This window comes from Rhinoderma darwinii, chromosome 2 (genome assembly GCF_050947455.1).
Source record: "Rhinoderma darwinii isolate aRhiDar2 chromosome 2, aRhiDar2.hap1, whole genome shotgun sequence".
In the NCBI taxonomy this organism is placed as follows: domain Eukaryota; kingdom Metazoa; phylum Chordata; class Amphibia; order Anura; family Rhinodermatidae; genus Rhinoderma; species Rhinoderma darwinii.
Window position 1 is genome coordinate 93,994,280 of NC_134688.1, and position 11,460 is coordinate 94,005,739.

Sequence of the window (11,460 nt, forward strand, 5' to 3'; positions counted from 1 at the left end):
ATCATTGCAATATGGGCATCAAGGGTGGGTGTAAGAGGTGTAGTGCCAGGTCTAAGGGCGTTAAAGAGTTGGGTTAAATACGGAGTTAATAATGGGGAGAGATTTTATAATATAATGGGGAGAAACCATCTGCACCAGGAGATTTGGAGGGTTTTAAAGGGAATGTGTTGCCAGAAAAACATGTTTTTTTTTTAAAAATTAAACATTTAGTGTGTGGGTGATTAAACATTGTTCAAATTTTTTTTATTTTTTTCGCGAGTCAGGAAATATTATAAATTTTTTCTAATTTATAATACTACCCATTTTTGGTCACTAGATGGAGCTAGTTCCCAAAATTGCAGCACTGCAACATTGGGTTAAAAGCCCTCGCTCTAGTGAGCTCTCAGCATCCCCCCCTCCTTTATCCTGGCTAGTGCCGGGATAAACGAGGGGTTTGAAAGGTTTAACCTCCTACACTGTGTGTCGCCATTTTTTGAGGTAACCCACAGTGTAGTAGGTTTACATACAGTAGTAAACACACACAAACACTAACATACATTGAAATCTCTTACCTGCTCCTGCCGCCGCGGCTCCCTCCGGCCCGTCCGCTCCGTTTGCTGCCGCTGTTCCATGTGCACAAGTCCGGAAGCCGCGACCGGAAGTAGTAATATTACTGTCCGGCCGCGACTTCCGGTCCACAGGAAAATGGCGCCGGACGGCGCCAATTTCGAATAGGACTGTGTGGGAGCGGCGCATGCGCAGTTCCCACACAGACGCCGTACACGGCAGTCAATGGGACGGGAGCCGTTCGCAGTCCCTATGGGACTGTGGCTGCCGTATTCCATGTCTGTGTGTGTCGTTAATCGACACACACAGAAATGGAACAAAAAATGGCAGCCCCCATAGGGAAGAAAAAGTGTAAAAATAAGAAACCGTAAAACACAAACACACAAATGAATATAAACGTTTTTATTAAAGCACTAACATCTTTAACATATAAAAAAATTATTTGTGATGACACTGTTCCTTTAAGTCCTTGATGGCCTCCTGAACCTCTGTTTCAGATATCTCGGCCTCCAAAGTATCAATGTTGGAAGTTGAGATCTCCGGAAAGGTCAGCTTAGCAAATAGGCGTTCCGCCTTTACGGAGTCAAATGGTGGAGGAGAGGAATACAGGTTAGAGAGGAAGTTCTGAAATAGGGAGGTCATTTTACTATAGTGCCCGCGTTGGTCCTCAACCTAATAGGCTCTTTTCTGTGAGACAGAAACCCTCAATTGATGAGCCAGGAGTTTACCTGGTTTGTTGCTTTGAGAGTAATAACGTTGTTTAGACCATCTAAGTTTTCTTTCAACCTGCTTTGTCAAGAGAAGATTCAGTTCTAATTTAGTGGCTTCCATAGAATTCTTATTGGCATGTGAAGGGTTCTGTTTCCATACTTGTTCTCGTTGTTCTAAGGTTTTATATAAATCTTCAATTTTCAGTGTTCTAGTTTTCTTTTTAATGGACCCTAAGCGAATGAGGGCACCTCGCAATGCGGCTTTATGAGCTTCCCACAGTATAATTGGGGAAGATGTGGACCCTTCATTAAGTTCAAAGTATTCTTTCACAGCTACTTGAACTTGTGCAAAGGTGTCTTTAGAAGACAAAAGGGAGTCATGGAGGCTCCAATTAAAAGAGAGCCCCCGCGGGACTAGAGAAGAAAGTGAAACTTCTACAGGGTTGTGATCAGACCAGGGCGTGCTTAAAATATTAGCTTTAGAGCAAAATGGTAATGATCTTTGGGATGTGAAAATGAGGTCAATGCGGCTAAAGGAGGAATGAGGGCATGAGTAGAAGGTGAAATCTTTCGTTGAGGGATTCAGTTCACGCCAGATATCATGGAGGTCGTGGAGATGTAACATGTCGTTGAAATCAGAAGAGGACGTATGGGGTGTAGATTCACTTAGAGCCGGGGATTTATCTAAGGAGGGGTTAATTATTAGATTTGAGTCACCCATGACTAGTAAGAGACCTTGTGTGAGAAGTTTTTAATGATCGGTAGGGGTCCGGGTGCTGAGACCCCCACGATTACTGAAATGAAAGGGCAGAATTGCTCACCCGAGCGCTTTGCCAATTCGTCTGCGATACAAAGTCTATGAGAGTGTCTTCAGGTATACTAATGTTACCGATCGCAGCCAAAGAGGAAAAGCGCTCAGGTAAGCGCTTCTGCTTGTTCATTTCAGTGATCGGTGGGGGTCTTGACACCCGGATCTCCACCGATTTAAAACGTCTGACACGTCACTATGACATGAACATTTTCCTGAAACCACAGTTACTGTTTAAGGACATCAGGGCTTTATAAAGCAATGCTTGTATTATATTATATATTTATTATGTAGTGCCAACATCTCCTAGCTTTCCTGTCCCCCCAGTGGTCAGTAAAGAGCAATATAAACTGACATATTCATAATAAACTCCAGTAATTTTCTCCCTGTTAGCTTATGTGTGCGCAATGGATGATCTTAGCATATTTTTGCCATTGCATTATAACAGAGCTCTGTTTCTATTAGGTTAGTAAAGCTTCTTGCATTCTCACAACACAAACCTTATTGAGATTGCTAAGGTCCAAAGAAGCAGCAGCTGCGGTGGATGTGAAAACATGGCCAACCATCATCGATACAGGTGAATACCGATTAAAACGTTACTAAACATGCTATTATAGAAGATGACACACAGACCTACGGAGCCTGTTTGCTGTGTGTGTATAGTATCTTATTATAAGCTTAAATTGAATCTCCACCTTTTAACATCATGTTGTTTTTAGGTCTAAAGTTTTTTGCTGATAATATATCTCTATAGTAGTCAATGCTCTTGTTTTTCTAAAACAGAGCTACAAATCCCCTGCCTAGACTTTTTTTTAAAGGAAACAATTTCGACTCCCTGCAGCCACCACTTGATGGAGCATGGGAGCTTACTGCCTACTGTGCTATCATTGGGTTCAATGTCTGACCGTATGCAGCGAGATCCTAAGCTCCCTCTAAGTGGTGGCTACAGACAGCCAGCATGTTATGTATTAAAACTGTAGGCAAGGGATTTAGTGCGCTCTGTTTCAGAAAAATGGAGTTCATACCTCTATAAAGATACATTAGGAAATTAATCAGCAGAGCATTTTTAAGCTTTTTTTCGAACGGATATGGGCTGGATAATGGTCACTCTTAGTACCCACTAGATCAACCCCCTATTTGGTAGATTTAAGATATTTATACAGTCTAATGTGCACTTATTTCTTGGCAGATGCATTTACTATAAAATAATAATGATGTCTTTATGAAATATAGAGGTTTTCTCTGTGTATTTCCTGTAGAAAAATATGTGGTTTTTGCATGCCCAACATTACAATGAGCTGTATCGTGGACCCACTGTCCTTTTCTGTAGAAAATATGAAGCTGGGAGCTTTTTAAAGATGGGGTCCTTTATAGAAAAAGGTGAGACTTTACCTATGGATGATTTCCAGTGTTGATGCTGCATGCATAACACACTTACCTACAGCTTTTGTAGCTGAAATCTGAGATCAGTTCCATTATGGACAGTGACGTCAGGGGCTTCTCCTGGAGCAGTCCCCTAATCCTGAAGCGGAGTCTCCCGCCACAACGGCCAGTGATTCCGCTCCAGGAGAAGTTCCTGACTTCACTGTCCATATATGGACAGTGACGTCAGGGACGTGAAGCGGAATCCCAGGCCACAGCGGCCGGCCGCTGTGGCGGGTGAATCCGCTCCAGGAGATGTCCCTGACTTCACTATCCATATATAGACCGTGACGTCAGGGACTTCTCCTGAATCCCCGGTCACAGCCGTCCCTGACTCCGCTGTGGCCGGTGATTCCGCTCCAGGAGAAGTCACTGTCCATATATATCCAGACAGGCCGCTGTGGCTGGGGATTTCGCTTCAGGAGCAGGGGACCGCTCCAGGAGAAGTCTATGACGTCACTGTCCATATATGGACAGTGAAGTCTGGAACCTCTCCTGGAGCAGTCCCCTACAGCGGCGCTATCTACAGGAAGGGGGGGGGATGCCATCTACAGGAGGGTGTGCCATCTACATGGGGGTGCCATGTACAAAGGGGGCTGTGTGGTACTACCTAAAGGGGTGCTGTGGCAATATCTACAGGGGTACTGTGGCAATATCTACAGGGAGCTGTGTGGCAATGTCTACAGAGTGCAGTGTGTGGCAGTATCTACAGGGGGCTGTAGCAGTATCTACAGAGGGCTGTGTGGCATTATGTACAGGGGGCTGTGTGGCATTATCTACAGGGGGCAGTGGCAGTATCTACAGGGGGCAGTGGCAGTATCTACAGGGGGCTGTGTGGCATTATCTACAGAGGGCAGTGTGTATCAAAAAAAATTGACAAATGAAATTAATCCTTTTTTAAAATGGACAAGGAAAAAAGCTGATGCAAAACGGGTCAAAATCGGCCTTTAAAAACTGAAACACGCCCCGAAACTGAACGGATTCAATTGGATGCAAAAAGGCAGATAAAACGGACCAAAACGGCCGGTTTTATCGGCCGACACTTGGACACTGTCGTGTGAATAGAGCCTACAGGAGCTTATACTGGACACCCCGGATGTTGCTCCAGTAAAGGGTAGAAACGAAAAATACAACATGGCAGGCACCTGAAGGCTCTGGTAGCCCCATATACATATTGTCATCAGCACATCCTCTGGCGTCAGGATTATGTCTTTGTTCAGATGTATTCCACCTTTTCTTCGGTGGTCAAATTTGGCTGCGCAATGTAGGGAAAAATGCAACAACATAACCAGGTCAGGACGGGTTCACATATAACAGTTGTGTCCGGCTAGTTAGTTGTTTTTTTGTTTTTTTTTGCCGGGCACAACTAATGACAAAGTTGTACAATTTGTGCACCTGTCTGGCTTCCTTAAAGGGAGTCTGTCAGCAGTTTTAACTTTGTGAAACGAGCACTGCAAAAATGTTTCAACAGATATCCGTGTAGGGTTTCAGTAGCAGGATGAAACAGAATTGAGAAACAGAAGTTTTAATTTGGCACGCGCCACGTTCCCTAATGCTGAAGTGCCCTTGGTTCTCTGCAGTAAGTGCCCCACAAACCCTCTCCTCTGCTCTTAAGTGACGGCTGTAGCTACCTCCTGGATGCACGCTTACTGCACCGAGCCAAGGGAACTTGCAGGTGCGGGGCGCTCCGGATTAAAACTTCTGTTTCTCACTCATGCTGCGACTGAAACCCTAAATAAAGGTATGTTTAAACAGTTTTCCAGGTCTTATATCTAGCGCTGTCACCAGTTTTGCAGGGCCAAAACTGCTGACAGACTCCTTTAGGCTGGGCAACATTTCTATGTCTGGCTGCAAAACAGATGTCAATGGACACAAAACTGACTCCGCCGGAAACTATGGGAAAAAGTTTTGTCATCAGTTTATCTCTGGTATTTTCGTACTAAGCCGGATGGAAAAAAAGACGGGAGCCGGATATATTTTTAGGAGGCCTTACAAGTAAGAAATCTCTGTTGCTCCAGTAATTCCAGAATAACATGGTGTCCATGTCAGAAAATCATGATGCTGAAAATTCTATTTTTATTTGTGGTCCTTGGGTGTGTTAATTCTACTTGCCTGTCAGAATTATCAATTCTGGATGGAGGTTAAGCCCCCACAAAAGTGTAAGAAAAATGATATAAACTAGTAGTCTAATCCAAATGTACAATAAAGAGCAGTTACTGAAAAGTACATAAACTTCCAAAAGCAAGCTGTATATCATTGTGCAGTGTTCCGGAGATGCTCCGTATACTCCAGCCTGCCTAGATTGATATACATTCTGGAGAGCTGTGCTGAGTAATCGGAATTCTGCTCTCCTGCCCATTGTTACAGCTCGAGAGCTGTGGACAGTCATGATGTCACTGTATGTGCGTTTATAAGCTGACTATGCTGGAAGTACTACTGTCAACTGCATGACACAGCAAGAAGTGAGAATGTGATGTATACCCTCAACATAAAAGGCAACACTTCTCCATTGTAAGACTACCTAAAATATACTGTTCTCTGAAATTTGGGAATTAAAACCAGATCAATATAAATTTAAGCACAGTGTATAATAATATTGCCAAGGTACAAAAAAAAAAGAGAAATGTAAATTATTAACCTGAAAAACGCATTATTAACCTGTAACATCTATTTGGTTTCAGATGATTTGCCCAGAAAGCGGTCACCTCAGATGTATAAACCACCTACACCTGAAATGCTGGCCTACCTGGATTTCAGTGTTAGCACCACTGGCATGCTCACAGGGGTAAAGGTAGGTTCACAGTGATCCATTTTCTTCCTCTAATGGTATATTATACATGATCTGTATTGTTCAGCCTATCCTTCCTGAATGATCCAAACACCAGGACTGTAAAATAGGCGGCTGTAAATGGATTATTTTCACAATGATCCAGTAGTGATGGAGACATCTTCCTCTTGGATTGTATAAACCTTCAAACTTTATCTTCATTACAGGTAAATGATTTATAAATATATAGTAAAGGGCTATTCACATCTTCTACAGTGATGGCATATCATTGTGATATGCCATCACTTTATGATTGGTGGGGGTTCGACCTCTGGGACTGCGACCGATCTTGAGAATAAAGGCTTAATCAGCGCTGTGGCCCCTTCATGGGAGCTGCTGCTCAGGGAACAGCCTCACGGCCCTATTCAAGCACCACTGTGAAAGGAAATCTTATAAAGGATTCAACGCTAAATAATTGCTGGAGCCCATCATTCTCAGGCTCATAGGAAACCCGGAGGTCGGACCCCCTCCGATCATAAACTGATGGCATATCTTAGCGATATGCCGTCACTTTATCAGATGGGAGTAACCCTTTAAAGGGTAACTAAACTTTCAGAAAACTTCTGACATGTCATAGTGACATGTCAAAAGTTTTGATCGGTAGGGGTTCGAGCACTAAGACCCCCACGAATGGCTAAAACGAAGCGGCAGAAGCACTTGGGTGAACGTTGACCCGCTTGGTTTCTGATCGACTTTTCTCGGAAAGCCGAGGTAACAGTGTACGAACTCAATAGAAAGTATATGGGTCCGTACACCATAACATTGGCTTTCTGAGAAAACCAATCAGAAATGAAGCGGCTCACCCGAGCGCTTCTGCCGCTTAGTTTTAGCGATCACTGGGGGTCTCAGTTCTCGGACCCCCACTGATCAAAACTTCTGACATGTCACTATGACATGTTAAAAGTTTTCTGACAGTTTGGTTGCCCCTTTTAAGGGACAACTTGCATAATAAAATTGGAGTTATTACTGCACTTTTCTTTGGTGACTGAAATTGCTAAGTGACGTTGACACATTTTATCGTGGCCCTTTGCCAGTGCATTGCATCATGTATGCTGATGCCACAGGGAGGTATTTTTCTTTTGTAAATGGCTGTGCAACTCTAGACAATGTTGGCCACTTTCTGTTGCAGCAGACTTGTGAAAACATCTGCACGCCTTATCGTTGTTGGGTTTACACCCATACGTACGACTATGCAGCTGAGCAATTGGAACCTCACCATTTTTGTTTTTTCCATAAACTGTCGCCACAGACTAGATGCTTGCACCCTTTCACTGCCAACAATGTATGTAAAATATCATGACTTATACAGTAGATAGAATGTAAGGACAAGATCTTGTCATCATATAAAAGCCCAGAATCTTGGCTTTCAAATGATGCCAAATCTCAAAGTGCAATATTCGGGGACCAGCAATTGTCTGAGGTCAGAGAGCCCCATGAAAAGTTATACCTTCTGGTTGTGTGTCTGTGTAGGGGAGGGGGTGAGAGGAAGAAGCTGCAATTGACAGAAGAAAGATAACAGCTTGTTACTGTCCTCTCTACCGCTGTACATCCTCTAGTGACCCCAGGGGAGTGATACAGGATCGTATCTTTATACTACCAACCATCAATAAGAGTGGATAGGGTGGGTCTTTTTTTTTCTTTACTACAGGAGTGAGAGGTTATTCATCTATTCACCCCCTGTACCTAATAAGGTTGACTCCGTGATTCAAATGTTTACCGGCATCTGGATGGCTGGCATGGTTCTCTTCAGTTGCGATAATCTGAAGATATGTACATATAGACCTAGGTATAGGTGGCATGTATAAAATCTGCCTATCTTGAACTTTTCGTTTTCGAAGAGGTTGCGCGTCTCCGGCTCTGCTTAGATCAGAATTTTAGCCACAAACATGACTTTGAATGCATTTTTTACACAACGTTACATTTTGATGCAAAGTTGCATGAAGGCGTACATGAGTGTAAAGTGCTGGGTGGCATTTTTACAATGTGTATGGTGTCTACTTTCATAAAAAATAAAACTTGATTTATAAAATACAAAAAAATAATAATTCCTCCCATACCTATATATGTGTGTCAATAGTATGAACATTGTCACCGCAGCTAAAGGGTTAAATGTACAGTACAAATAAACTTTAATACTGAGACATAATTAGCTATAGGTAATTTTTCTGAACGATTTCTTGCACATATAATAAGATGTTCCTTGCTACACGGTGCAGTGTCCAAAGGAGAACATCTGCGTGGAGTTTATATGTTCTCTTGGTGTTTGTGCGGGTTTCCTGTGGGTTCTCCATGTTCCTCCCGCATTTCAGAAACATCCCGATATGTAAATTGGCTTCATATGAAATTGGCCCTAGTGGGCGTGTGTCCACGATAGGGAAATTAGATTGTAAGCCCCATTAAGAAGAGCTAATGGTTAGAGGTGACAATCCTCGTACATGGCTGCAGAATATATTGCTGCTTCATAAGCAATAGGAAGTAACATAAAAAATATGTTTGACCCAGAAACAAGAAATACAGGTTTTCCCTTTTATATGTCTCCTCCCTTAGTATTTACTCTGGCTTTTAGTTAAAAAAAAATTGCATATACTGTGTGAATAAGGTCTAAAGCTCCAAGTTACACATGGTGTTCATGGTAAATTTTGTTAGTCATTCATACCAATTTAATTACAGGAGAATCTTCTATTTTCCTAAGATACAGCAGTGTTTTATTGCAGGTGTTATTTAGCTCATTTATACCTTTTTTCTATTACAGATGTCCCATGGATCTGTAAATGCACTTTGCCGGGCAATAAAATTACAGTGTGAGCTGTACTCTACACGCCAGATTGCCATATGTCTGGATCCTTATTGTGGACTTGGTTTTGTACTTTGGTGCCTTTGCAGGTTGGTTGTAAAATTCTGGAAAGCTAAAATAAAACCTGACAACATGCCTGTTTATATCTGTGTCTGTAAATTAATGAGCTTTTCTGGGACTTTAATATTGATGTCTTATCCTTAGGATAGATCATCAATATCAGATCGGTGGGGGGTCCTATTGCTGGAACCTTAACGATCAGCTGACTGAAGGGGCCGCAGATCTCACTTGAATGGGACAGAGCTGCAGTACCAGGCACAGCCGCCTGCTACAAAATTTGCGGAACTGTGCCTGGTAAACAATGAGGAAAACCTAGTGCTGACCAGAGCGCTGCAGCCCCTTCACTCAGCTGATCCTTGCAGGTGTCGGGAGTCGGACTCCCACCGATTTTATGTTAATGACCTAAGGATAGGCAATCAATACCAAAGTCTCGGAAAACCCCTGTAAAATATATGGCTACACAAGGATCGTTATTTATCCCTAGACATAGTTACGTTAAATAATGACACATGTCCATCAAGTCCTTCTTCCCTCAGATCTTTGATTGGTTCAGGAGGAGGGGGCAAAATCAAACCCTCTGGGGAAATGTTGACGATTTTGGCTCGTAGGGTAAAACAAATTCTTTGCTTATTAGATGAACACTCTCATTATTAATTATCTTAATTAGAGTAAAAAACCTGATCCTATAGGGATCATAAAGTTTGGCTTTACTTTTTACGTAACTGTTGATAATCCAATCTTTCTATAGTGAACTATAAAGTCTTCTGGTAATAGGAAACATACTATAATATTATTTATCATATGTATATGTTACATTTTGCTTGCAGTGTTTACTCTGGTCACCAGTCTATATTAATTCCTCCTATGGAGTTGGAATCCAACCTATTCCTTTGGCTGTCTGCAGTAAGTCAGTACAAGATTAGAGACACATTCTGTTCCTATTCTGTAATGGAGATGTGCTCAAAGGGACTTGGGAGTCAGATCGAGGTGCTGAAGGTAAGATTGTGCCTAAGTTCTTCTAAGTTATGTACGTGTACATTTATGTTCTTGTTATTTTTCCAATGCCAAAAAAAGCTAACGAAAGTTTATTTTTGCTATTGTTAGGTCCCCTTATCTTCTGTCATTTGTTGTTTTTTCAGCTCATAAAGCATACACAGAGAATATAAAAAATTGGGCACTAAAATAGAGGTGTGACTTAAGTGACCTCTATATGGAGATTGTACATTTTTTTTTACCATGTTTTAATGGGTCTCCTCCTACCTCTGTGTCCTTTCACAGTCCAAAATTTTCTGATTGACTTATTAACTTCTATTCAAAATGAACGAAGCCATACACGTAAAGCTGCTATTCCTCACGATCAGGACTGTGGCTGTGATTGACAGCCACCCTCCTACACTAACGGCCGAGATCATAGAAAACTGTGATCCTGGCCGTTTAACTCCTGTTGTACCGTGATCAGTACTAATTGAGGGGGGGACGAAGAGATGGGCCTCGTTTTGTCTTGTCCCTTTTATAATTAAAAGTAAAATGGGCACAGACATGGACACCAAGAATATTCTTTCTTTTAATGATTTAAAAAAATAAATACCCACAGATAACTTTCACACTGTTTGCATATCTGCAGGTCCGTAGTTACTTAAACTGTATACTTCCACACCTGTCTCCCATGGAATGGAATCCAGATTTTCGTTCCTTCCTGACCTGTTCTAGAGGTGATAGAGGTCACACTTCTAGAAATTATAAATTCATACGCTGCCCCCTAGATTACCAGGAATCCGGGGTAGCCATGACTAAATGGCTGTCAGACATCCCACAGCTAACTACACAAATGCTACTTTCTGCCCTGGAACATCTCCCCTCTAGTCGTTATACTGAGATGTCTACAGATCTACCATCTGGCATACATTTCGCCAGTTCGGGGGTTTAAGATGGCGATACTCCCCAATGATAAATGCTTTAGATGTGGGGAGGGTTCAGCAGATATTTCTCACTGCCTCTGGTGTTGCTTGGTGATCCAATCTTTCTGGAAGAAATTTCACACTTTTATTGCGACCCATCTGGTCAATTATGTCCCATTTAATCCTGTTTGGGCCATCTTTGGTCATATTGACGTGGATACTACACCGTGCACTCCAGGAGGTAGAAAATGATTATATATGGCCTCAGCGGCGTGTCTGAAGACTATTTTGCATACATGGAATCATCCGACATCTCCTCCGTTTCAAATGTATCTAGAAAAGCTTTCCTTCTTGATGAAGATGGATTGGGTGGAGGCATCAAATAAGAAAGAAAC

At 42.3% G+C, this 11,460-nt stretch overlaps 1 protein-coding gene across 2 annotated transcripts in view; it reads left to right on the plus strand.

Moving 5' to 3' along the window:
- The window catches only part of DIP2B (disco interacting protein 2 homolog B), a 222,923-nt gene that overhangs the window by 190,362 nt on the left and 21,101 nt on the right, over nucleotides 1–11,460 (plus strand). For both annotated transcript variants that reach the window (XM_075851921.1, XM_075851922.1), the window contains exons 28-31: nucleotides 2,530–2,641; nucleotides 6,168–6,277; nucleotides 9,066–9,196; nucleotides 9,995–10,163. In XM_075851921.1, coding sequence (XP_075708036.1) covers nucleotides 2,530–2,641; nucleotides 6,168–6,277; nucleotides 9,066–9,196; nucleotides 9,995–10,163 — 522 coding nt within the window. The remainder of the gene's footprint in view (nucleotides 1–2,529; nucleotides 2,642–6,167; nucleotides 6,278–9,065; nucleotides 9,197–9,994; nucleotides 10,164–11,460) is intronic.